Below are 25,495 nucleotides of genomic sequence, written 5' to 3'. Positions count from 1 at the left end.
TTTTAGTTTTATAAATAAAACAACTGTGACCTAGATTCTTCTTTCACAATAAGGATTTGTAAATGCAATAGCCATTTCTTCATTGAGCATCTGTTATATTGAGAAATTAAATTAATCAATTATTTGAAAATTAATCTTTGATCACAGTAAGAATAATACATTAAAGATCAACTTTTGCAGTTCACCTTTTTTCTATGCATCTCAATCATTTGATGTTTTTTCTCTTTCATAGGATTATCCCTGTCAAGGTGATTATTCAATAGTCCACAGAAAATGCCGTTCTCAGTTCACAGATCTAGATGGCTCCAAAAGATATGGCATCAACACTTGGCATGATGAGAGTGGGATTTATGCTAATTCAGATGTAAAACAAAAACTCTACCCAGCAACTGGTGGTCCTATTGTCCCCTTTTTAAAATAATGTATAGAATCAGATTTTTCTGTTTCTAATGAATGAATAATGGATGTAATGGTTGATTTTCCGTCTTAATAAATGCAGTATAAATGTTACTATGGTAGATTCCTTTAAACTCAAAATCTTTTATTCTAGACAAGTATAGATATCCTTATTTGCATAGATTAGTCCAGCATTTCCCAAAATTTATTAGTGTACTGCTGAATGTATACAACACAATTCTAGATGGTACTTGATAAAGCTATATTTTATTTTGTTTTGTTTTATTTTTTTAAACTGCATTTATTTTTGTTTTTATCAGAGAATTTGTAGGTTTATAGAAAAATCATGCAGAAAATAGAGTTCTCATATACCCCTGCAATCACTGCTTTCCCTATTAATATTTTACATTAGTGTTGTACTTTTATTACAATTGATAAAAGAATATTATTATAATTGTAGCATTAACCATAGTCTACATTAGGGTTCACTGTTTTGAGTTGTACAGTCCTATGGATTTTAAAAATATATTCTTATTCTAATAACAAATACACAATCTAAAATTCCCCCCTTTTACCCACATTCAAATATATTGTTTAGTGGTGTTATTATATATACATTAGTGTGCTACCATCACCACTATCCATTAACAAAAATTTTCCATCACTCCCCCACAGAAATTCTGTACCGATTATACATTAACTCACCATTTACTATCTCCACCTCAGCCCCCAGTAACCTGTATTCTAGTTTTTGACTTCTCAAATGTGCTTATTTTAATTATATCAAATCAGTGATCTCACAAAATATTTGGTCTACAAATATTTCTAGTCCTTGCTTTCAAGTATACACCTAGAAGTAGGATTGCTGGTTCATATGGTAATTCTCTACTTAGCTTTCTGAAGAACCACCAAACTATCTTCCACAGTGGCTGTACCATTCCACATTCCCACCAGCAATGGATGAGTGTCCCTATTTCTCCACATCCTGTCCAACACTTGTTATTTTCTGATTTCTGTTTTTTTTTTTTTTTTTTTTTTTTTTTAAATAACAGCCATCCTAGGGAGTGTAAAGTGGTATCTCATTGTGGTTTGGTTTTGCATTTCTCTGATGAATAATGATATTGAGCATTGTTTCATCTGCTTTTGGCCATTTGTATATCTTCTTTGTAAAAATGTCTATTCAAGACTTTTGCCCATTTTGAAAATTAAGATTGTTTGTATTTTTGTTGCTGAATTGTAGGATTTCTTAGTCCTGAAGATGTTTTCCTACATTTTCTTCTAGAATTTTTATAGTTTTTTTTAGTTAGGTCTATGATCCATTTTGAGTTAATTTTTGTATATGGTGTGAGGTAGGGGTCCACGTCCATTCTTTTGCTTATGGATATCCAGTTTTCCAAGCACCATTTGTTGAAGAAACTATTCTTTCCTTTGGGTGGACTTGGCACTCTTCTCAAAAATCAATTTGCCGAAGGTGTGAGGCTTTATTTCTGAACTTCCAGTTTGTTTCCATTGGTTTAGCTGTCTGTCTTAGTCCCAGTACCATGCTGTTTTAATTACTGTAGCTTTGTGATAAGTTTTAAATCCTTAGTCCCAGTACCATGCTGTTTTAATTACTGTAGCTTTGTGATAAGTTTTAAATCTGGGAAGTGTGAGTCCTTCAACTTTGTTCTCCTTTTTCAAGATGGTTTTGGTTATTTGGGGCCCCTTACCCTTTCATATAAATTTTTGGATTGGATTTTCCATTTCTGCAAAGAAGGCTGTTGGAATTTTGAATGGGTTTGAGTTGACTCTGTAAATCACTTTGGGTAGAATTTACATCTTAATATTTAGTCTTACAATTCATGAACATGGAATGACCTTCCATTTATTTAGGTCTTCTTTGATTTCTGTTAGCAATGTTTTGTAGTTTTCTGCCTACAGGTCTTTTACATCCTTGGGTAAATTTATTCCTAGATATTTGATTTTTTTTAGTTGTTGTTATACATGGAATTTTTTCATTGATTTCCCCTTCAGACTGTTCATTACTAGTGTGTAGAAACACTACTGATTTTTGCATATTAATCTTGTCCCCCGCCACTTTGCTGAATCCATCTTGTCCCCTGCCACTTTGTCTTATTCATTTATTAGCTCTAGTAGTTTTGTGGATTTTTCAGTATTATGCATATATAGGACCATGTCAGCTGCAAATAGGGAAAGTTTTATTTCTTCTTTTCCAATTTGGATGCCATTTATTTCTTTTTCTCACCTAATTGCTCTGACTGGAACTTCCAGTAAAATGTTGAATAAGAGTGGTGACAGTGGGCATCTTTGCCTTGTTCCTGATCTTAGAGAAAAAGCTTTCAATCTTTACCTTTGTGTATGATGTTAGCTGTGGGATTTTCATATATGCCCTTTATAATGATGAGGAAATTTCCTTCCATTCCTAGTTTTTGAAATGATTTTAGTAAATACCTTTTTTGTTTCAATTGAGATGATCATGTGTTTTTCCCCTTCATTCTGTTAATGTTGTGTATAATATTAATTGATTTTCTTATATTGTATCACCCTTACATACTTGGATCACTTGATCATGGTGTATAATTTCTTTTTACATAATATTTTTATTAGAAAAGTTTTGGGTTGCAGAAAAATCTTGAAGAAAATACAAAATTCCTATATCCTCCCCAACCCCCGTATGATTAACACCTTGCATTACTGTGGTTCCTTTGTTACAATTGATGAAGAAGTTTAATTTTTTTAATGTGCTGTTGGATTCAGATTACTAGTATTTTTTTTTTTTTTTGAGGATTTTTGCTTTTGTATTTATAAGGGATATTGGTCTGTAATTTTTTTCTTGTAGTATCTTTATCTGACTTTGGTATTAGGGTGATATTGGTCGCATTGTACTAGTTAAGGAATATTCCCCCTGTTCCAGTTTGTTAATGCTGCCTTTTCGCAAAACACCAGAAATGGATCGGCTTTTATAAAAGAGGGGTTATTTGGTTACACAGTTACAGTCTCAAGGCTATAAAGTGTCCATCAACAAAGGGTACCTTCACTGGATAAAGGCCATTGGCATCTGGAAAACCTCTGTTAGCTGGGAAGGCACATGGCTGGTGTCTGCTTGATCCCAGGTTGTGTTTCAAAATGGCATTCTCCAAACTGTCTGCATCAGCTTCCAATGGCCATCTTCAAAATGTTTGTCTCAGCTACGGCAATGAGCTCCTTATGTCTGAGCTTATATAAGGCTCTAGTAAACTAATCAAGGCTCATCCGAATGAGCGTGGCCACACATCCATGGAAATTATCTAATCAGAGCTATCACCTACAGTTGGGTGGGTCACATCTCCATGGAAACGCTGAACCAATAGGTTCCAATGTAATCCACACTAATATGTCTGCCCCCACAAGATTGCATTAAAGAATATGGCTTTTTTGGTGGGACATAATATATACAAACCAGCACACCCCCCCATTCAATCTTTTTGGAGGAGTTTGAGCAGAATTGATGTTAATTCTTATTGGAATGTTTGGTAAAATTCACGAATGAAGCCATTTGGTTCTGGACTTTTCTTTGTTGACAGGTTTCATATAACCAATTCAATCTCTTTACTTGTTATTGGTCTATTGATATCTTCTATTTCTTCATGATTTAGTTTAGGTAGTTTCTGTGTTTCTAAGAATTTGTCCATTTCAGCTAGGTTATCTAATTTGTTGGTGTACAGTTTCTTATAAAATCCTCTTAAAATCTTTTTATTTCTGTGGGGTTGGTAATAATGTCCCCATTCTTATTTCTGATTTTTGTTATTTGTGTTCTCTCTTTTTTGCTTTGTAGCTAACAATTTATTGATTTTATTAATCTTTTCAAGGAGCCAACTTTTTGTTTTGTTGATTCTATTTTTTTTTTAATTATCTATTTCATTTTTCTCCACTCAAATCTTTGTTATTTCCTTCATTCTGCCCACTTTGGATTTAGTTTGCTCTTCTTTTTTCTAGTTCTTCCAGTTTTGAGATTAGGTCTCTGATTTGAAGTCTTTCTTCTTTTTTAATGTAAGCATTTAGAACTATACATTTCCTTCTCAGCCCTGCCTTCACTGCATCCCATAAGTTTTGGTACATTGTGTTTTTGTTTTCAGTCACTTGAAGATATTTCCTAATTTCCCTTATGATTTCTTCTTTGACCCATTCGTTGTTTAAGAATATGTTGTTTAATTTCTACATATTTGTGAATTTCCCAGTTCTCTGTCTGTTATTGAAATCTAGCTTCATTCCATTGTTGTTGGAGAAGATACATTATGATTTCAATATTTTTGAAATTATTGAGAATGTTTGGTGACCTAACATGTGGTTTATCTTGGAGAATGATCCATGTGCACTAGAAAAGGATGTGCATTCTGTGGCTGTTTAGTGAACTGTTTCATATATATGTGTGTGTGTGTATATGTATAAATATCTGTTAGGTCTAGTTGGTTTAGAGTATCATTCAAGTCTTCCATTTCCTTATCGATCTGGAGGTTCTAACCATTATTGAAATTGGTGCATTAAAGTCTTCTATATTAATGTAGGGCTATCTACTTCTCCCTTCAAATCTATCAATATTTGCTTCATATATTATTGAGGCTCTGCCACCCCTCCAACTTTCTTTTGTACTTGTTAAAACTTGTATCTTTATGCATTGTATGTCCCAGACCATAGATTTATCATTACTTTTTCTGAATTTGCATTTTAAAACCTGTAAGAAGTAAAAAGTGGAGTTACATACCAAAAAATACAATACATTAAAATAGAACTGATATTTATAATTACCAATATGGTTCCCTTTATCAGAGATCTTTATTTCTTTACTGCTTTGATCCTCCGTTTAGTGTTCTTTCCTTTCACTCTGAAGGACTCCTTTTTGTATTGCTTATAGGGCTCCTCTAGTGGTGATAAACTCCCTCAGCTTTTGTTTATCTGGAAATGTCTTATTCTCTCCCTCATTTTTGAAAGACCAGTCTCACCAGATATAAAATTTTTGGTTGGCAATTGTTTTCTTCCAACATTTTAAATATTTCATCACACTGCCTTCTTGCTTCCCTGGTTTCTGATGAGAAATCAGTATTTAATTTTATTGGTACTCTCTTGTACAGAACACATTGCTTTTCTCTTGCAGCTTTCAGACCTCTCCCCTTGTCCTTGACATTCAACAGTTTGACTATTCAACTATGTTTCTGGATGTGGGTATCTTTGAGTTTGTCCTGTGTTAGCTTCATTTGAGCTTCTTGAATGTGCATATTCAAGTTTTTTGTTAAAATTGGAAAGTTTTCTGTTATAATTTCTTTGAATAGTCCTTCTGCCCCTTTCTTTCTTTTTTCTCCATCTGGGACTCCCACAATGTATATATTGGTATGCCTGATGGTGTCCCACAGATCTCTTAGGCTATGTTCACTTTTCAAAATTCTTTTTGCTCTTCAGACTGAGTAATTTCAGTAATGTTGTCTTCAAGATCACTGATTCCTTCTTCAGTCAATTTCAACTGCTGTTGAAACCCTCTAGGAAAGTTTTCATTTCAGTTATTGTGTTCTTCAACTCCAGTAGTTCTGTTTGTTTCCTTTTAAACATTTCTATATCTTTAATGAGAGTCTAATATTGTTCCTTCATTGTTTTCCTTATATCCTATAGTTCTTTCTCTGTGTTTTCCTTTATCTCCTTGAGCATAAGGAGGATCATTTTTTAAGTGTGTTTTCCGGTATGTCCAATGTCTGGTCTTCTTCAGTGATGGTTTCCGGATTTTCATCTTGCTCCTTTGGATGGGCCATCATTTCCTGTTTCTTTGTTTGTCTTACAATCTTTTGCTCACTACATTTTAATAAACTGTTAACTCTGGAATTTGGTCCCTAAGGTGTCTGTTCCTTTAATTTGTATCCAGCTTGTAATATGAGAGAGATTTCCTTGGGTGCCAGGAGGTTACAAAAAATCATCTTTCAGTCTTTGCAAATTGGCTCTGCATTGCCTGTTGCTTTCCTTCAGGGTTTAGTTCTCCTATCAAGAAAATCAGGCTGAGATGAATATGAAGTGCAGGTTCCTCTATGTCTTTTCTGAATCTGAGTTTTGTCCTGGGCTTGTATTTACTTATAAATTCCCCCATTTACAGATATTTGAATGCCCCCTCTACTCCTTATGAAATACAATTTCTCCCCTTCCTGTGTACTCTTATTTTTTTTTATTTTTCAGGTAATCCTTTGCCCCAGGCAGCTTTGACTTAATTGTTTCTTATAGGGACTTAACTCTCCATAAGCTACTTCTGCTTGTAGGGCAAGTTCTGGGAGAGCCAGAGACAAGCTTCCTGGTACAGTCTTTCAGCTGCCATCTAATAGATTGGCACCAATATATATGTATCCCAGTATATTCATAGGAGTTACTCTGCACCCTCCAGGACAGGGTCAGGGGCTCACGATGGGAGTGCAGGCTGGCTTCACATTGTAGCAAGGAGGGAGTGGGGTGGGTGGGGGGGAATCCAGCAACGGTGCCATGAGCTATTCCTACCATTTTTAAAGTTGCATTTTCTTAATTTGGCACTTGCTTGGGTACTGCAACCCTTTAACTATTTTTTGGAGTGCTAAGGAAGGTGACTCTGCCAGTTTGTGCCAGTTGTTCAAAGAGTCTGTGGGGGAATTGCACCCTAGAGCATCTTATTGAGCCATCTTGATTGACCAGAAGCCAGTTTAATTTTTGTTAGAAAAAATACATTAAACTAGCACAATCAAGCTTATGATTGCTTATAATTTGGCTAATCAAAATAAAAAGGTGAGATATTTTACATTCCATTTAAAGTATTGTTTTAAATGAATAAAAATATAGCTGGTACTCAGATATAACAAACATTTAAAAGCTCAAATGGCCAAAGTTTGAGCAACACTGACCATATAATTATGTCAATTTGCATTACAGGAGGCAGAGTGTCCTTTTACAGACTTCTGTTTTTCTCTGTTTGCTAGCTGCATCCTGGATTATTTTTTCAGCAACATATGTTTTCCTTATTCAATATAACACTATTTGAGTGTATGAGGTAGCAGAGATACAGACAGAATATTAGTGAAACTTTAAGGGCTTGTTGGAAAATCTAGTTATCTAGTGATAGATTAGGAAGAAACCTTACTAATTATTTAGTCTCACTCTTTCATTTTACAGATGAGCAAATAGAGGCCCACATAAGTTCAAGTTGTTTGCCTATGGTTATATAAATAGCAGATTCTGGATGATCTTTGAATGCATTTGAACTTTTGTTTCTTCTGAGGATGAGTTTAATTATTTGGTTAGCCTAGGCTTAATTACTCTCATTATTTTGCTTCCTAAAAAAAGACCTTGAAGATGTTAAATAGTAATCAAGCACTGCTTCCAACTAATGATTAGCAAAATATTAGAAATTATCAAAGCTTTGTGAGGGGAGAAATGAAATTAATAAAGAAAATGTTGGTATGCCAACATTACTGAAGGCCTCGTAGAGAAAGTCACGGGGAGCAGCCAGAAGTAGGAAGTCAATAGAACCTGAAAAAGAAAAGAGAAGCTGGGAGAGGCCACCATGAGCAATGCCATGTGACAGAAATCCAAGGACCAAGGACTGTTGGTAGCCAGCCCCAGAAATGCCACAGTCTTCTGGGAGAAAGCATCATCTTGATGATGCCTTGATTTTGGACTTCTAGTCTCAAAGCCTTGAGTCAATAACTTCCTACTGTTTAAGCCAACCCATTGCATGGAATTTGCTTTAGCAATGAGGAAACCAAAACACCAAGTAAGCTTCCATCAGCAGTTTTACTATAACTTCTTGCTGTTTTAAAGGGTGTGCATGTATACATACATACATAAATATGTATATCATAAATGCATAAATAGCTATTAGTAATGCTAATTCATTATACATTGCCTGTTCTAGTGGATACCTACCTAGAGTCAAGTTTAATCACTCGTAACAATCATAAACATATGCAAATCTGGTTGGTTAGCTGCTCATCATTACATAATTATCTTTGTGGGGAAAAAGTCTTAATGGCCTAATCATTACATTTGAATAGTGCCTGGTATCTAGAAAATAAAAGAAAATTCACCTATGTTAGCAGAAATTCTATACCATCACAATGACTAACGTAACATTTTGTATAAATAACCTGGGATCGACTTAGAAATCAGTTTTGGTTTGGGTTAGAAGGAGAATAAAATAAGAGAGATTGTACTTAAACTAGTTGAGTAAAATGGTGCATTGAAATAAAATAGCAGGGGTTTGTCCCATTCCAGGTAATCAGTCACCCTCTGTGAATGGATGAGCAGAGGTTGGACCTTACCTCTAGTTCTTTTAGGTATAAGTATTTTGTATCAACAGGGATTCTTTGAGATAACTGTTTCAATAGTTTATTTCACCAGTACTAAAGATCATTTGTAGGAAGAAAAATTGGAACTTGGATTTGATCATTGGAGAATGTCTTCTTTAGGAATTGACCACCTTGCCTCCTGATTGGTCCACCTGCATACCTTACAGGAAACCACCTGAGACCCTCAACTGCTGTCTCTTGTGGGTTTTTAAGGTTGGCTATTTTGTACATATATTCAGTATTCATTAAGTATTGTCCTTTGGCCTTTATGCATTGCCATGTGAAAACTGTTGGTGCGCGATCACTATGGCTGAGTACAAAAGTGCTGGAAACAGTTGCCTGGGCAGATCCTAAGCAGATATGTCCACAATGGCCATCTCTGAGTTAAATTTTGCCTACAGGTATGTTTTATTTAGACTGCACTGTGTGTTAAAATTTTTAAAAATTGATTCAAACCTTACAAATTGGGACATTTTACTTAAAATTCTTGATTTCCATTTCTTTGTCAAACTGGCAAGTCTGGCAGCACTGGGCCACATTATCATACAGCAACAATCAGCAGAGGTATGTATAAAAATCCCTCTTTAGATGAGGGCTAAGTTCTTCATTTTGTTGCAGGTCCCACCTGGTTCACTTCACTTATTTATGGAGGCCCTGTGACCCCTTACCTAAGGGGAGGTGGGAAAAGAAATAATAATCTGTATAATGGATGAATGAGGTGGTAAAAAATTTGCAAAATGGCAGCTTTGGGGCTTTGGGAGTGTGCTTTGAAACCAGAGGCTGTATCCTAACAGTACGTACATAACAAATCTAGTTGAGCTCAAGAAGGAATCAAGATCCCGGGGCATATGGTATAGCAAATAAAGATGGGAAATGGGCCAAGGGCTTAGCTTTAGAAACAGAGCTTAGACAAGCCTGAAACCAACTGTCTTCTTTGGAGACCCCATTTGAGAAGAGGGCAAGAATTGAGGATACCAGAACCAACCCCTAGGATATAGAGCTGGCAGATCAAAACAGAAAGCAGAGCCTAGCCAGCAAACTGGTTTGTTTACAAAGGAAAGTTGCTCCTTGGATACTAGCGCTTTAGAAGTAGAGAAAATCTCCAGATTCACTAGACCCTAGGCAGAAATGGTCAGGTCCTTTTTATGAGTCATACAGTGTAGGTGGCAATCAGGGAGAGGTCACAGAAGTGCCTGGCACAGCCACCCTCCAGAAGAGAGTGGCAGAAAAATTCTTTCCTAAAGATGTGCTGACCAACAGTTAGCTCATTATTTCAGATGAGCTGACTAATGAGGTGGTAGGGCAGCTTACAGATAACTGGAAGTCCACTCCAAATATCTGAAGTGGAGCAAGCATGAAGCAATCATTGTAAATCAAAGTGGGAAATCCAAGCAAAATCTAACAAGTGAATTAGTGTTCCAAATATTAAGATCATAAGCTTTATAAAAATTTTTTCTTTTTTTTGAAGAGAAGCAGTTCAAGGAAGAGATTTTTTAGGATATTTTTTTTTCTTTCCCATCTTCCCAAACAGAAACCCTGCACCCATTATGCATTAACTCCCCATTCTCTCTCTGACTATAAAACCCATTGTCCCTCCAGGACTCTCACTAAACTCTTAATAATTAACAGATTAAAAGTATAAATAATAAAATCCTAAAGCTAAATAATATGCATGCAATTTACTTTAGGCTTTTGCTTTTTCTTGTTGGGGTCTGTTCATTTGTTTTATTATTATTATTATTATTATTATTATTATTATTATTATTATTATTATTTGGTTGGGTAGAGGACCTTTAAATGGGATTTGAGCTTTACTGGCCCAAACTGCCCCCTCAGAAGGAGGCAGGATCTTCTCATTCTTAGCTGTGGTTGAACTAAAGAGGACTTTGTATGTCAGCCATGGCATTCCTTCAGCATCTCATAGGCAGAGAGAAGGGTTTTTGATGAAGTGAGTGACATGATTAAATGTGATGTTTTAGTAAAATAATCCTGGCAGCAGAAGATTGGATGTGGAAAGGACTGGATAAGGAACTGTGATTAGAATTGGACCTCAACAACCCAGTTGGCCATCAGCTGATAAATGGATAAACAAATGTGGTATCTCACTGTGATTTTGATTTGTATTTTCCTAATGATGTTGAGAATCTTTCCATGTGCTTATTGGCCATTTGTATATCTCCTTTGTAGAAATCTCTATTGAGGTCTTTGCCAGTTTTTTTTTTTTTTTAGCAATAATAATAAAAAGATGATAAAAAGAAAAATAACATTTCATACAATACAATAGTAAGGACAGAAAATAACACCACCACAAAGAATCCCATATTCCTCCCCTATATCCCCATCTCATATACACTTAGCATTGTCTTTGCCAGTTGTTTAACTGGATTATTTATCTTTTAAGGTGGTAACCTTCTGTACCATATTTTTCCAAAAAAAAAAAAAAAAAAAAAAAGATTTTTCTTTGTTTCTGGATATGAGAAGCAGTCTGGAAGATTATATTTAGAAACAAATCATTGGAATTTCTGTTACAAAATGATATAATAGTTGAAAAGGTAGAGAATCCTGGAAGATCTTAGAGGTAAAAACTGTCATGTGAAAATATGTAGCATACATGTACATATTTAATCAATTTTTTATAATGATGATGACAGATGGTGATATAGTAAATTAATAAAGTAATATGGAGACTATTCATAAAATGCATGGGAAAAGTGTTCTTTGATTTCTAGTTATATAGTTCTACTTTTCATTTGTCAGGGTGGTAATGTAGGCTTGCTCTCCAGTAATCAAATTTCATCTAATTTTCTAATGCTCTTCCCACATGCCAAAATGTCCTCTTTAATCAGTGGATCTTAAACTTTTGTGTTTATAAACCCCTTAAACAACCTAATGAAATCTAGGCCATTTGTAACTATTTGAAAAAGTAACAAACATTCCTGTTAGGGGAAAACATTGGGAAACACTCTGACATCACTATGTAATGAAATTGTTCCTTTCCTTTTGGAAGAAGATGAAATAGAGCGGCTATGAGTATTTAACAAGTAAATTCCAAGGTCTCTGTGTCCATTTCCAGGAGACAATGTAGATTATATTACAATCAAAAAAGAGAATATATAATTTTATTAGTTAGATTTTGCTAACTGCCTAAAACCTTGGTAAGTTAAAACAACAAACAATTTCTTTTGTTCTGTGGGTCAGTGGGGTAGGTTTTCTGGTCTGGACATATCTTCACTGTTGAGTCAAATATGATTTAACTCTTAGTGATTAAAGAGATACTGTCTCTTTTAGCCTGTGACTTTCTAGTGTCTGGGCTTGTGGCCAATTTGCCAAATGGCCACGCAATCCATGGTCCTCCTGAATCTTCCCAACAAAAAGCCAGCTCTGTACTTCTCTCGGCCAGATTTTCTGCCTAGTGTTATGTTTGTGTAGATATCTTGTTTCTCTGTCATTTAGAGACCATTGGTTTCTGTGAGCCAGATTAAAGTGTGAAAGATTTAAGGGCACCGTGCATCCGAAGAGCTTTAAAACAGAGACTTATGACCATTTTGACTATTTTGAGAAATGCCCTCCTCCCCCGAAATCTTCCCTAATTTTCTCCTGAAGTCCAGAATTATTTGCTCCTTCAACCGTGTTTGTGTTTTCTCATATCTCTATGATACACTCGTCTGGTTATTTTATGGCCATTTCATGTTTCCCCCTAGTTAAATTGTGACCTTCTGTAAAGCAGGGGCTATATCTACTCATCTTGGGGCCACAAGTGTCTGAAACAGAGTGGGCACTCAGTAGTGCTGGAGGAATTAGCATAAAGATGTCTGTCATAATCATATGCTGGTATGAATGGGTGCATGGGCAATAGGTAAAAAAATGCAATCCATATAATCAGTGGCTTTGGTTAAAAGGATTCTGACAGTTAGCATGTTTGTATTACCAAGGACTCCTCTGGCAATTTTGGGAAATGTGAGGAGCTGGCAAAATTAGCCTAAGAAAATTTTGTGTCCTATACAGCAAGCCTGAGTTGTCTGAGAATCCATCCATCTGATTGAAATCCTCCCTAAAGTAGAATGATATTTGCTCACAAACCAGAGCACCAATCAGAACAAATACTGCTCATGTCCAAGAGATGGTGAATGTTTAATGATATAATATATACAATAGATGTGAGCCAGATTAAAGTGTGAAAGATTTAAGGGCACCGTGCATCCGAAGAGCTTTAAAACAGAGACTTATGACCATTTTGACTATTTTGAGAAATGCCCTCCTCCCCCGAAATCTTCCCTAATTTTCTCCTGAAGTCCAGAATTATTTGCTCCTTCAACCGTGTTTGTGTTTTCTCATATCTCTATGATACACTCGTCTGGTTATTTTATGGCCATTTCATGTTTCCCCCTAGTTAAATTGTGACCTTCTGTAAAGCAGGGGCTATATCTACTCATCTTGGGGCCACAAGTGTCTGAAACAGAGTGGGCACTCAGTAGTGCTGGAGGAATTAGCATAAAGATGTCTGTCATAATCATATGCTGGTATGAATGGGTGCATGGGCAATAGGTAAAAAAATGCAATCCATATAATCAGTGGCTTTGGTTAAAAGGATTCTGACAGTTAGCATGTTTGTATTACCAAGGACTCCTCTGGCAATTTTGGGAAATGTGAGGAGCTGGCAAAATTAGCCTAAGAAAATTTTGTGTCCTATACAGCAAGCCTGAGTTGTCTGAGAATCCATCCATCTGATTGAAATCCTCCCTAAAGTAGAATGATATTTGCTCACAAACCAGAGCACCAATCAGAACAAATACTGCTCATGTCCAAGAGATGGTGAATGTTTAATGATATAATATATACAATAGATGTGATGCAGGCAGCTTGTGAAACTGAGAGCTGGAAAGATGGCCTTGAAGAGGTGCAAAAGGAAGCATATTTTAAGGAAATACCATACCAAAAAATGAAGTAGAATGCATGCTGCTTTTCTTGGGTCCATACTCACTGGTGAGATTTGGTTATCTGAAGTCCTTTTAACCAAAGCTCATGGAAGTTATAAACTGGTAGAATGATGGTGGTGAATTGTATGTTCAGGACTGGAGCACATGATAAATATTTTAAAAGATACAGTTTGCATCTTTGGGTTTGTTTTATGCCTTCCTCCCTGAATTTTCAATTATAGAAAATGCAGTTTTTCTATAAGTTCTCTGAAGGTCATGGATGATGGCTCATTGTATCCCTACTCATAGTGCCTTCTTTTCTATTGGCTTGAGATATATTGAAGAGTATGAATTCTGTCAACATTTGTAACCTTCTGGACACAAACTCTACATTATTTTTATGAGTCACTTTCGTATCACATGCTGAGGGTTGACAGTAGCTGTACCCAGGAAGTAAAACAAACAAAAAGCTGAAATAAACAACCAAAGTACAGTGTGGGAATGACTATCAAATTTGACTTATTATTGATGTACCTGTTTATCAGCTCCATGTGATAGTTAGGTTCATGTGTCAACTTGGCCAGGTGATGGTACCCAGGTATCTGGTCAAGCAAGCACTGGCCTAACGGTTACTGCAAGGTTGTTTGTGGCTGCTTAATAAACCAGAAGGCTGATTTATTAAATCATCAGTCAGTTGATTGCAGCTGTGACTGATTACATCAACAAAGGGTGTGTCTTCCACAATGAGAGAATTCAATCAGCTGGATTTAATCCAATCAGTTGAAGACTTTTAAGTGAGACAGAGGACCTTCACTTCTTCTTCAGCTAGCCAGCGAAGCGTTTCCTGAGGAGTTCATCAGAGTTGCCAGTTCACTGACTGAGGAGTTCATCAAACACCTTCATTGGAGTTGCCAGTTTGCTGCCTGCCCTACGGGATTTGGACTCGTGCATCCCCACAGTTGCAGAGACACTTTTATAAAATCTTTGATTTAGGTATCTCTTGTTGATTCTGTTTCCTGAGAGAACCCTAGCTAATACAATGACCAAGAATTAACTGTGGATATAGGTACTATTTATGAGCTCAATTAAAAGAAAAAACATAGCAATGGTGGGTACCAATTTCCATCTTCCAAACAAAACTATAATTAAAAAATTCATATTCACTTTATGACAGTTTTATATTATATTTGACCAGATCCTAGAAAATACAGATGTTGACAAAATAATGCAAGAGCAGACAGACAGTCAGCAGCCTGGGTTTACAGCAATGCAAGGAAGAAATTGACTTATTGAAAAAATTTATAATCAACTCAGGATTCTAGAGAAAAAGAGAGTTTGTCAGTACTAATGGGTGATCCTGTTAAAAGTTAAATGTAAAATCTTAGAAGTATTAGTATTAGTTATCTGAAAATTTCATTTTCTAAATCTTTATCCTTCTACTAGTCTGTTTACTGGAGAGCTCCCAGGACACCAACTAGAGAAAAAAAATTGATGAGTTCTGTTGGAGGAGAAGTTTCAGTCCAAAGAGAGATATCGGTTATCACCTTCAAGGGAGTCTGACTGCATGGAGGGTAGCAAAAGTATAACAATGCCTACCATCAGGAACAGCAGTCCCAGGGTCCCAACACACTCCATGGTTTGTGCCAACAAAAGCATGACCCGCACTGGCAGTAGATGGAACCTTTACTCAGAGAAGAGACAAAGCAAGGTCAGTTTTGCTAGCGGCCGTTGATCAATGTCTTAGTCAGGGCTTTTCAGAGAAACAGAACCAACAGGATATCCCCACAATCGTGTGAGCCAATTCCTATAATAAATATATCAGTTTATTTATATGTAGCTCACACAATCATGGGGATAGGCAAATCTGAATTCCGTAGGGCAGGCCAGACATAAGTTGGAAACTACGATGAAGGTGGCGATTTCCCTAGAAGAGGTTGACTGGTTGAAGTAGAGATAGAAATTCTTCCTTCTGACTGCTAAAACCTTTAGTCCTCCCTTAAGTCCTCCAACTGATTGGATGAGACTTCTCTCATTGCTGAAGGCAATCTCCTTTGCTGATTTTGAATGTCATCAGACACAGATGCAATCAACTGACTAATGATTTGAATCCACAAACTGCCTTCGCAGTAATAATCAGGCAAGTGCTTGCTTGACCAAACAACTGGACACTAAAACCTGGACAAGTTGACACATGAACTTAATCATCACAGTGCCCCCATGGCCAGCAGGTCTTGCTCCATAGCCTGCACAGGGAAATGTCTGTTTGTACTCCCCTCTCTCTCTCTCTTGCTTGCCATAGTTGAGGGATCCTGTTCTCTCCCTGTCAAGAACAGATATAGAGCAGGGGTAAGCCAGGTGTCACAGAAATATAGATACTTTAGCCAGACAGTCTCCAGTGTCAGTTTACATATGCTTGGGGCAGAAGTAGAAGGGATGTGCTGTCAGGCCACTGTCTGCTAGGGGATGAATTTTGTCTCCAGGCACCCTAAGAAGGGAGTCAACCTACAGTCACCATCTGTCCTAGGCACCAGCTGACATATCTGGTCCTGAGCACAGGATTTATTTGTGGGTTCCGGGGAAAGGCTGCAGGCTGCACTTAGACTGTCCCCTACCTCAGAAGCATTAAAGCAGTGTCAAAAGTTGGGAGGAAAGGACCCTATCCACTCTAAATGTGCTCTTGAGTAGTCCCTTTTGTACCTGGCTCCCTCAGGTACCCACCCCCATCCCTTAATCCTGCTACTCTTTCAAACCACGAGCATATTCTCCAAGAATGGACTACTCTTATTTGCCTCCACCTTTAGCCCACCTACTCCTTCCAGTCTTGCCTCTGTGTTCATCAGATCCACTCCCCGCACTTTCTTCTTCTGTTCTGGACCCTGAGCGGCTGTGCTTTAGAGAAGCATCAGTGGACTCCTTTGCCCTATTGCTCAATATAGGACGCTGGATTAAATTTGAATTTCAGATGAACAATGGATAATTTTTACTCTGTGTCCTAAGTAATATGTAAGTACTTACACTTATCTTAAACTCAAATTTAACTGGTTATCTGTTTTATCTGGTGACCCTACTCTGACTTCCCTTTGGTTTGGTCAATGGGGAGCACCAGCAGGTGATACAGGGAGGGAGAGGTAGGGTGAGGTACTTCACTACCTTGTTTGGACTCAGGCTAGTTGCAAACCTTGAATGGAGGTCATAGCTCCAGGCAGGCAGTATTGTCCATCCTCAGGTTCCTTCCTTAAGTCCTTTCAGACCTTGGAGAGGTAAATAGTTCTCTCAACATCTACATTCCTTGCCCTTCCTTTCCTGGACCTGGGTACTGCATTAACCCTTGCCATTTCCTTACATCCTTCTCATACTTTCCCTTTATATTTAATAAACTACAGATAGTCTGATTTGAGTATGCCATCTATTTCTTGTCTGGAACCTGAAACATATGACCTCTTAGAGACCTAGTCCTGAAGTTGCCTTTTGCATCCCTGACACCCTCAGCTTTTCAGAGCATTGGCAAGGCTGACTCACGACTCCTACGATGATACAATCCCAGATCCACTGCCCCTCCTTTCTCTAGCTGATCCATCACAGGCTCATCTTCCTCCTTCTACCTCTCTTATACAGTGGTATTTCCCAAGAATTGGCCTTTACCCTTCTCACTATATTCAATTTCTTGGTATCATCTTTATGTAGAACTGTGATTTTACCAATGCACCCATAAGAAAATATTCACAGGTATGACACAATGCCTTGGATGTCTCCAGAATTTGATGAGATCCCAAAACATTGGTAAGGAAATGAAACAACCATGCATAGAACCCTTTTAGTGTGTGTGTGTGGGGGGTAGGGGGTGCGGCATGACAGTCACAAAAACATTTTACAAACATGGATTAGGTGTGACAAGGATTAGGTTGGCTGCAGATTATTAAGCATTTCAGTTGCGCTGAGTTCAACTGCAGTCCTTTCTCTCCCACGTAGGAAAGCTTTACAGAATGCAGGTTAGTGAGAGTGGCATTATGATTATAGCTGTGCATTAGTTTGCATATTTTTGCAGCAAGTAACATAATTCTATCTTAAACTGGTTTAAACAATAAGCATATTTAACTGCCTTATGTACCAAAAGTCCAGCAGTAGGATGGGCCCAGGCACAGTGTGTATGGTGTCTGCAATTCTCTTGCCTCTCTCCTCCTAGACTGTCTTCTTGATGGATGCAACCATTCCAGGCTTCATATCAAGACATGAAAATGTCCATAAGATAAAAGAACAATTGTCTCTTCTTGAGTGTGTTTCTCAGGAGCTGGGAAACCTTTCCCAGAATGCTCCTGTACACAATCTTAGTGGTCGAATTGGATCACATGAAAAGAGAGACCTTGGAAAGAGAAATGTCATGATTGGCTTCGACAAATCAGAATCTCCTCATGAGCTGCTGTGGTAGTACTGAATTATATTCCAATTTAGACATATTTTTGGTCTTGATCCACATTCCTGTGGGTGAGAACCTATTGTAAATAGGATCTCTGGAAGATGTTATTTTAGTTAAGGTGTGGCCTGAAAGAATGAGGTTGGGCGTTAATCCAGATTACTGGAGTCCTTTATAAGCAAGCCAAAGAAATTCAGACACAGAGAGAGAAAGCCACAGGGAGGAGCCAGAAATCAGAAATCAGTGGAACCGGAAAAGGACATTGCCATGTTATGGAAAAGCCAAGGAACCCAAGGATTGCTGTCCAGCTAGAACACTCAGGTCCCAGGAGAAGCAAGCCTTCTAGCCTCTGAAACCATGAGTCAATAAATTCTTTTTATTTAAGTCCAAACTAGTTTGTGGTATTTCTAATAGCAGCCTAGCAAAAGAAGACAGCTACAAATGGGGTTAGCCTCTTTTGAATCATGTGGGGGTTCTTCCTGAGGCAAAGCAGGGTCCTGTTAGGAAGAGAGATGGGGGAAAACATATTGGCCAGGCAACCAACCAAGTCCACCAAAGGTGTCATCTGGATGTTAGCTTTCTCTTTTTTTCATGCAGAAAGCATCTGTCTAGGATCTCTGCCAAACATAACATGGCTTTGTTTCTTTAAAAAAAAAAAAACAAATTCACCTCACTATGCTTAATATCTTTTGAGAATATCCTGAAGTTTATAGGGCATGAGAATTAGTTATATCACACAGCATATGACAATCCACTTGAAAATCCCCATTAAATGCCAGCTCTTATATCTTGTCTTCTTTCTCTTCTGTTGTATCCTTCCATTTACCCAAACCCAAATCTTCTCTTTTAAAAACACATGGCTCCTCTCCTCTATTTCAGGAGTAAACCCACATCCTTTCTCTTGTTTCATGCAGGGAAGCTCTGCCTAGTACTAATAATTTGGGGCCCTGGAAGCCCAGCTTTCTACCTCAGTCAGCCTATCAAAGTACTTATTACCAAAAGTTTGTCCCTCCCTAGGGAGCATTCTCTCACCTGTTGATGTGAAAAGAAGTTGTCTTCATGTCATTACAGAGAAAAAAATCTATGACATCCCTTAATGTATTTTTATTGAAAAGTTAAGCTTTTGAAAACTTGGTATTTTAAATAATATTTGTAAAAGGCAGCTTGTGACCTATCTCACACTATTGTAACATATTGGAGTGCTGAGACTGTGTGGTAGAGGCCATCTAATCAATAAAAATAATCAATAGCCCTAGCTCTGACCTCTCTCCTGAGCTTGAGTCCTATATAGACTGTTCATGTCCATCTCTCAAGAAAGCAAACTCATTATGTGCAAAATTTAAATTGTCTTCTATCCCAAATTTGTCCTTTCTTGTCTGTTTCCTATTGTTAACAGGATTATTATCCTCCCAACAGTCCTTTATAATTTCTTTCTTTCTCCCTTACTCTTTACATTACTCTAGCACTTCTCAAAATTTGGTCTGGGAATGTAATTAGATGTTCCTTGAAGAAAAGTGTTCTGTGGCCAAATGCCTTTGGGGAATGCTATTCACCATATTCCCATCTTGGTGCATTATAATGCACATTCAAATATTAAAGATATTGAGAAATTCTGTAGAACAGAAGTCAGTTAAACCTTATTTAAGCCAGCTATTCCCAGGTTTATTTGATCACAGAATAATTTTTGCAGGGGCTATCTATTAATATATCCTCGTGTATTAGTATTTTATGGAAGATATTAGGGGAAACATTGATTTAAGCAATTTCTAAGGAGGCTGGGGGACAAAACTAATGTAAGTCTCTAGTAAGTGGTACATACATAGGTGAAGTAAATTTTTTTATCTCAGTTCTACTACTAAAGAAAAAAAGAACAAGTACATATGTTAGTAAACAGATTTAGACAGAAACCCATCTTATGATGATGAAATAAAGTATGGATGTACCTTAAATGTTATGGTACTTGGGATGTATGCATGCTCTACTTTCTCCCTTTCTAAACAAAGGGAAACGGCTACCCCTCTCTACTCTACATGGTCAAAACTACCTGTGTCTTCACTCTAAGGTTTTCCTCAAATATCACTAGAACTTGTGGCCCATGGTTTCAACTATCATTTTAACTTTAGGCAAAATTGAGTATTTATTTGTAGGTTATAATTATTTTTTCTATTTGGTAACAACACACTAAAGACTTAACAAGAGCCTTTTAACCTTAACTTTGAATTCATATAGGAGCCTTCACCTTTACCTTACATTTATATAGGTGCCTAAGTGTTTATTTGTGAGAATGTAAGATTGCATGGGATAGGTTTTTAAACTAACCTCTATAACTATCAGAAAAAAAATTTGCATTTAACTGGATTTTTTTTTTTTTTTAGGTCTATACAAATGAATGTAATAGCCAAGTAGAAAAACAAATTGAAAGGGATCAAATATGGTAAGATTTAGGAGAGGAAAAATTCAAGTTGTAATTGGAAAATGGAGAGAGTTAAAGAATAGATTAAAGTGAGAGCATTTTTCAGTGTTGAATTATGTTTTTGATGCATTTGATTCAAATTTGTGTCGAAAACTTATATAAACTCCCAACAGATTTAATTCAAGTGGTAAATTGATGAGCTAGTTGGTATGATAATGGCAATTAAGAAGCTGACTCAGCTTTTTGAAAAAATGAAACCCCAGAGCCGGCAACAGAAAAGCACTTAGTCACTATCTACAAAATCAAACCTCACAGAATATGTAGCAACTTTTTAAAAGTTGAAGGCCTCAAACAAAGAAATATCTCTAAAAGTCTTAAGCAAACAGGGAAATCTGAAAAAAAAAAAAATTTATTTGAGCCAGCTAAAGAAAAGAACACAGGGAAATCATAAAGTATAGACTATGTCTTTTCAGGATGCCTTTTTCTCATAAATAGTTTAAAGTTTAGTGGAGTATGCAAGAAGCTCTTTCATAAAGCAGGGAAATAGAAATAGAAGCTGTTGGAATTTTGGGGTTTTATTGAGTAACTATAGAACAGTAGCTTTGAAAGACAAAAAATACTCAAGAGAATGGGTAGTCAGAAGGCACGATAAGAAAATAAGTAGACGAAGTGAGTGTGGAGGCAAATTTAATGCCTCTCACATCAGAGAAGTCAGGCAAAGAAAAATTATCTCAAGAGATTACCAAACAGATGGCATGCTAAAGAATCTTGGATTTTTCTGAAGATGGGCTTACCTCTATTGAAATCCTGGATTAGGGTCGGGAGGTTTTATGAGTAGAGAATAAGCAGATGGTCTCACCTCTCAAATGCTGCTACTGAGATGTGGAGGTAGTGATTACTCATGGAAAAATATCAATGATCACATTTTTAAACATGTCTAGGCTTTTAGAACTCAGCAGTAGAAAATGTACACTGACTATTCAGCTTGAGGTGATCTCTGACTTAAACATGTTTGTAGCCCTGGAGAAATGGCGGATTCTAATACAGGGGCAGGGAATATATACAAGATGAGCCTGGAACATCTTGTAGTCTAGAAAATAAGGAAGTGCTAAACATATCCACATGCATACCCTATGATGGAGATATGTCAAAGGAGCACAGGAGCCAACTGAAAGAGCTCCCAATGGAGCTGGAACAATTTGAGCAACAAAACATAGTATTGGATTATAACTCAAAATATAAAATAAATATATATATAAATTATTTAATAAATAAACAGATGAGAGAGAATAGACAAATCTTCCTTGCAGAAGAATTCCCAACAATTCATGTAGATACTCTGACCTTGAGAAGGAAAAGCATAACTCCCAGTTCCTTAAGTATGAGCTGCAGATAGTGACTTTCTTCCAAAGAGTACAGGTATTAGGAAAAAAGAGTAACTTTACAGTGGAGAAATCTGATGAACACCACCATGGCCAGGTGATCAAGGTCAACATCAGCAGTGGTAAGCCATGTTGATAGTATGTACTCTGTTCTGGTTTCCTAATGCTGCTGGAATGCAAAACACCAGAAATGGATCGGCTTTTATAAACGGGGTTTATTTGGTTACAAAGTTACAGTCTTAAGGCCATAAAGTGTTCAAGGTAAGTGATCAACAATTGGGTACCTTCACTGGAGAATGGCCAATGGTGTCCAGAAAACCTCTGTTAGTTGGGAAAGCACTTGGCTGGCTTCTGCTCCAAAGTTCTGGTTTGAAAGTGGCTTTCTCCCAAGATGTTCCTCTCTAGGCTGCAATTCCTCAAAAATGTCACTCTCAGTTGCTCTTGGGGTGTTTGTCCTCTCTCAGCGTCTCTGGAGCAAGAGTCTGCTTTTAATGGCCGTCTCCAAATTGTCTCTGTAAATTGCAGCTCCTTTCTCAGTTTCTGTGCATTCTTCGAAGTGTCCCTCTTGCCTGTAGCAAGCTCACTCCTGTCTGAGCTTATATAGTGCTCTAGTAAACTAATCAAGGCTCATGCTGAATGGTTGGAGCCACACCCCCATGGAAACTATCCAATCAGAGTCATTACCCACAGTTGGGTGGGGTGTGTCTCCATGGAAACACTCAAAGAATTACAATCTAATCATACATCTGCCCACCCAAGATTACATCAAAGATGATAGTGTTTTGGGGGACATAATATATTCAAACCAGCACATACTTTTATATGATAGGATGAAAATGGGACTTTAATAACTCGGTGGTCTTCCTCCCCAAAAACCATAAGCCAGTCTAATCATGAGAGAAACACCAGACAAGTCCTAACTGAGGGGAAATCTATAAAATACCTAATCAGTACTCCTCAAAACTGTCCAGGTCATCAACAAACAAGGAAAGTCTGAGAAACTGTCACAGTCAAGAGGAATCTAAGGAGACATAACTACTAAATGTAATGTGGTATCCTAAATGGGATATTGGAAAAGAAAAAGGACATTAGATTACAAACTAAGGAAATTTACATGAAGTGTGGACTTTAGTTAATAATAATATATCAACATTGGATCTTTACTTGTGACAAGTGTACCATAGGTTGGATTATGTACCCCAACATGTTCTTAATCTGATTCCCATTCTTGTGGGTGTAAATCGATTGTCATTAGGACCACTTAAAGATGTTATTTTTTAGTTAATGTGAGGCCAGCTGAATCAAGATGGGTTTTAACCCTATCACTGGATGCTTTATAAAGAGGAGAACCCAGAAGCCAGAGGAGAGAAAGCCATGGGAAGGAGCTGGAAGCTGGAAGTTGTGGGAAACTGGTAGAGAAGGGAGAGGACATCACCATGTGACAAAAAAAGGGAAAGACAAGGAACCTAAAGGATTGCTGACCTATCAGAATGCTACCGACTCCCGCAGAGGAAGCAAGCCTTCCAGCCTCCAAAACCATGAGACAATAAATGCCCGTTGTTTTTGGCAACCTCTTGTGTGGTATTTGTCACAGCAGCCAGGAAACTAAGACACATAATAATAGGAGAAACTGGATGTGTAGTATATGGGAACTCTCTGCACTATCTTCATAACTTTAATTTAATCAAAAGCTATTCTAAAACAAAAAATTAATTTAAATATTTTTAAAAAGTGGTTGTGATGAGTGCTGCCGACTGAAGATGCTAGCTGAGAAATTGTTACAGAGATGTGAAGATGTTTGATAGCCTAGCCTTGTAAACTTGTTTTGTTACATAAATTAATGTGTTTGGATGAAATATCTTATTTTTTTAATGGGGAAAACACTTTTATGTGAATTCAGCAATATTAGGAGTCCCTCCCCACACCCCCCAAAAAATCTGTTAGGCAAAGAAAATGTGAAAAAGTAAAAGTTAGGTAGTCTCCACAGATGCAAAAAAAAAAAAAAAAAAAAAGACTAATTTCATTTATAGAATGTTCAAAACATAATAAAAGTAAAACTAATCTGGGATATGAAGTCAAAATGGTGGTCATCTTTGGGCAGTGAGGACTAGGGGGGCACTAGAGCTGCTTCAGTGGGGTATAATGCTCCTTTTTCTGATCTGTGTGGTAGTTACCCCACTGTGTTGTAACCTTATGATTTGTGCATTTTTCTGTATGTGTTTTACACTTCAATAAAAAGTTTGTTTAAGAAAACATAGTTGGACTTGAAAAGTTTGCAGCTATGCTTTTTGACATATATTAAAAATATTGTTTCTGAATGGTAAGTTGAAGTTTCTGAATGGTTAAAGTTGAAGATCTAGTAATGCTGTGTTGTTGTTGTTGTTACTGTTTAAAATGTGTGTTGTCCATTTATTTATTCACTCATTCCACAAATGTTTATTAAGCACCTAGGACTGGCATTGGGAAAATACTGGTCTGTCTCTGAAAACAGACTATATGGGAAACAGGACTATAAACTGACAATTGTAATATAATATATAATCACTGTGATGGATATGTGTGCAATGGGATTCTAGAGAAGCCCATTCTTTGGTCTGTTGGGGAAAGTCTCAGTAAGAAGGGACACATGAGCTGCTACATGAAGAGAGAGTAGACATTTGCCTTAAAGGAAATGGGTGTGAGTATGTGGGACAAGGTGGGATGAATAGGGAATTCAAAATAGAGGGAAGAGCTAGAGAAAAGTCGTGGAGGCATGATGCCTCCCATAGTTCCCATAGTTTGGGAGACTGGGAGAAAGGGTTGTTGCTGAGGCAACAGGGAGGCAGGAGTCAGATCATAAAAGGCCATGTGTATCATGCAGAATAAAGAATTTTATCCAGGAGTTGAGGATTAGCCATTGAAGACATGACAAGAAATATGATTAGAAAGAGAACTCAAAGGCAGTATAGAGGAATATGGGGTGGTGGTGGTGGGGGGGGGGGGAACATGGTTGGAAGTAGAAAGACCAGTGAGGAAGCTACTGCAAGACTGCAGGAGAGAGATGAAGGGGGCTTAACTAAGGATTGGCAGTGGGCTCAGAGAGGAACAGACAAAAAAGTTTAAGATTTAGAGTTAGCTGGTCTTAATGATTAAATATATGCAAGGTGGAGTTTGAGGGACAGGCAGGAGTCCTAAATGATATCAACGGTGCAACTAAAGATAGAGAACATGGAAGGAAAAGTGGAGATGTGGAAGATGTTTTGTGTCTGGGATGTGTTGAATTTTGGACAGCCAGGTGGGGACATCCAAGTGGGGGCATCTGGCAGGCAGTTGGAAATAATGGGAGTGGGCTCATAAGAATGACTTGGAGCAATGAGAGATTTCTGCAGTGGATATATAGTTGGTAATTAAAACTGAGGGAGGTCTGAGTTTGATTACGAGGAGTTAGTGGGAAGATCACTGTGGGTGGGGGTGTGTAGGGAGATAGTAGGAACAGAAATTCTTTAGAATTGAAGATGGTAGAGAGAGTTGCTCAAGGGCTCCATTACCCATGGGAACAGCCTCCTTAAGAAGGAAAGTGTGGTCAAGCGTGGGTTTGTGTGGTGCCCTGGAAACAGAGTGTTCTAGTGAGGTCAACGTACAGGCTTAGGAGTAGTGAGGGAATGAGAAAACAT

At 37.4% G+C, this 25,495-nt stretch overlaps 1 protein-coding gene across 5 annotated transcripts in view; it reads left to right on the top strand.

Annotated features, from left to right (window-relative positions):
* Window positions 1–25,495, top strand: part of C10H9orf135 (chromosome 10 C9orf135 homolog) — a 246,029-nt gene that overhangs the window by 113,630 nt on the left and 106,904 nt on the right. For 2 of the 5 annotated variants that reach the window (XM_037797857.1, XM_037797856.1), the window contains one exon: window positions 233–510. The exons of 2 other annotated variants lie outside the window; for them this stretch is intronic. In XM_037797857.1, coding sequence (XP_037653785.1) covers window positions 233–421 — 189 coding nt within the window. In that variant the 3' untranslated portion in view covers window positions 422–510. Of the gene's footprint in view, window positions 1–232; window positions 511–25,495 lie in introns of those variants that run through there. One more of the 5 variants, XM_037797859.1, reaches the window with a different exon arrangement.

Source organism: Choloepus didactylus, chromosome 10 (assembly GCF_015220235.1).
Source record: "Choloepus didactylus isolate mChoDid1 chromosome 10, mChoDid1.pri, whole genome shotgun sequence".
Classification (NCBI taxonomy): Eukaryota; Metazoa; Chordata; class Mammalia; order Pilosa; family Megalonychidae; genus Choloepus; species Choloepus didactylus.
This window is presented reverse-complemented; position numbering and strand designations above follow the sequence as displayed.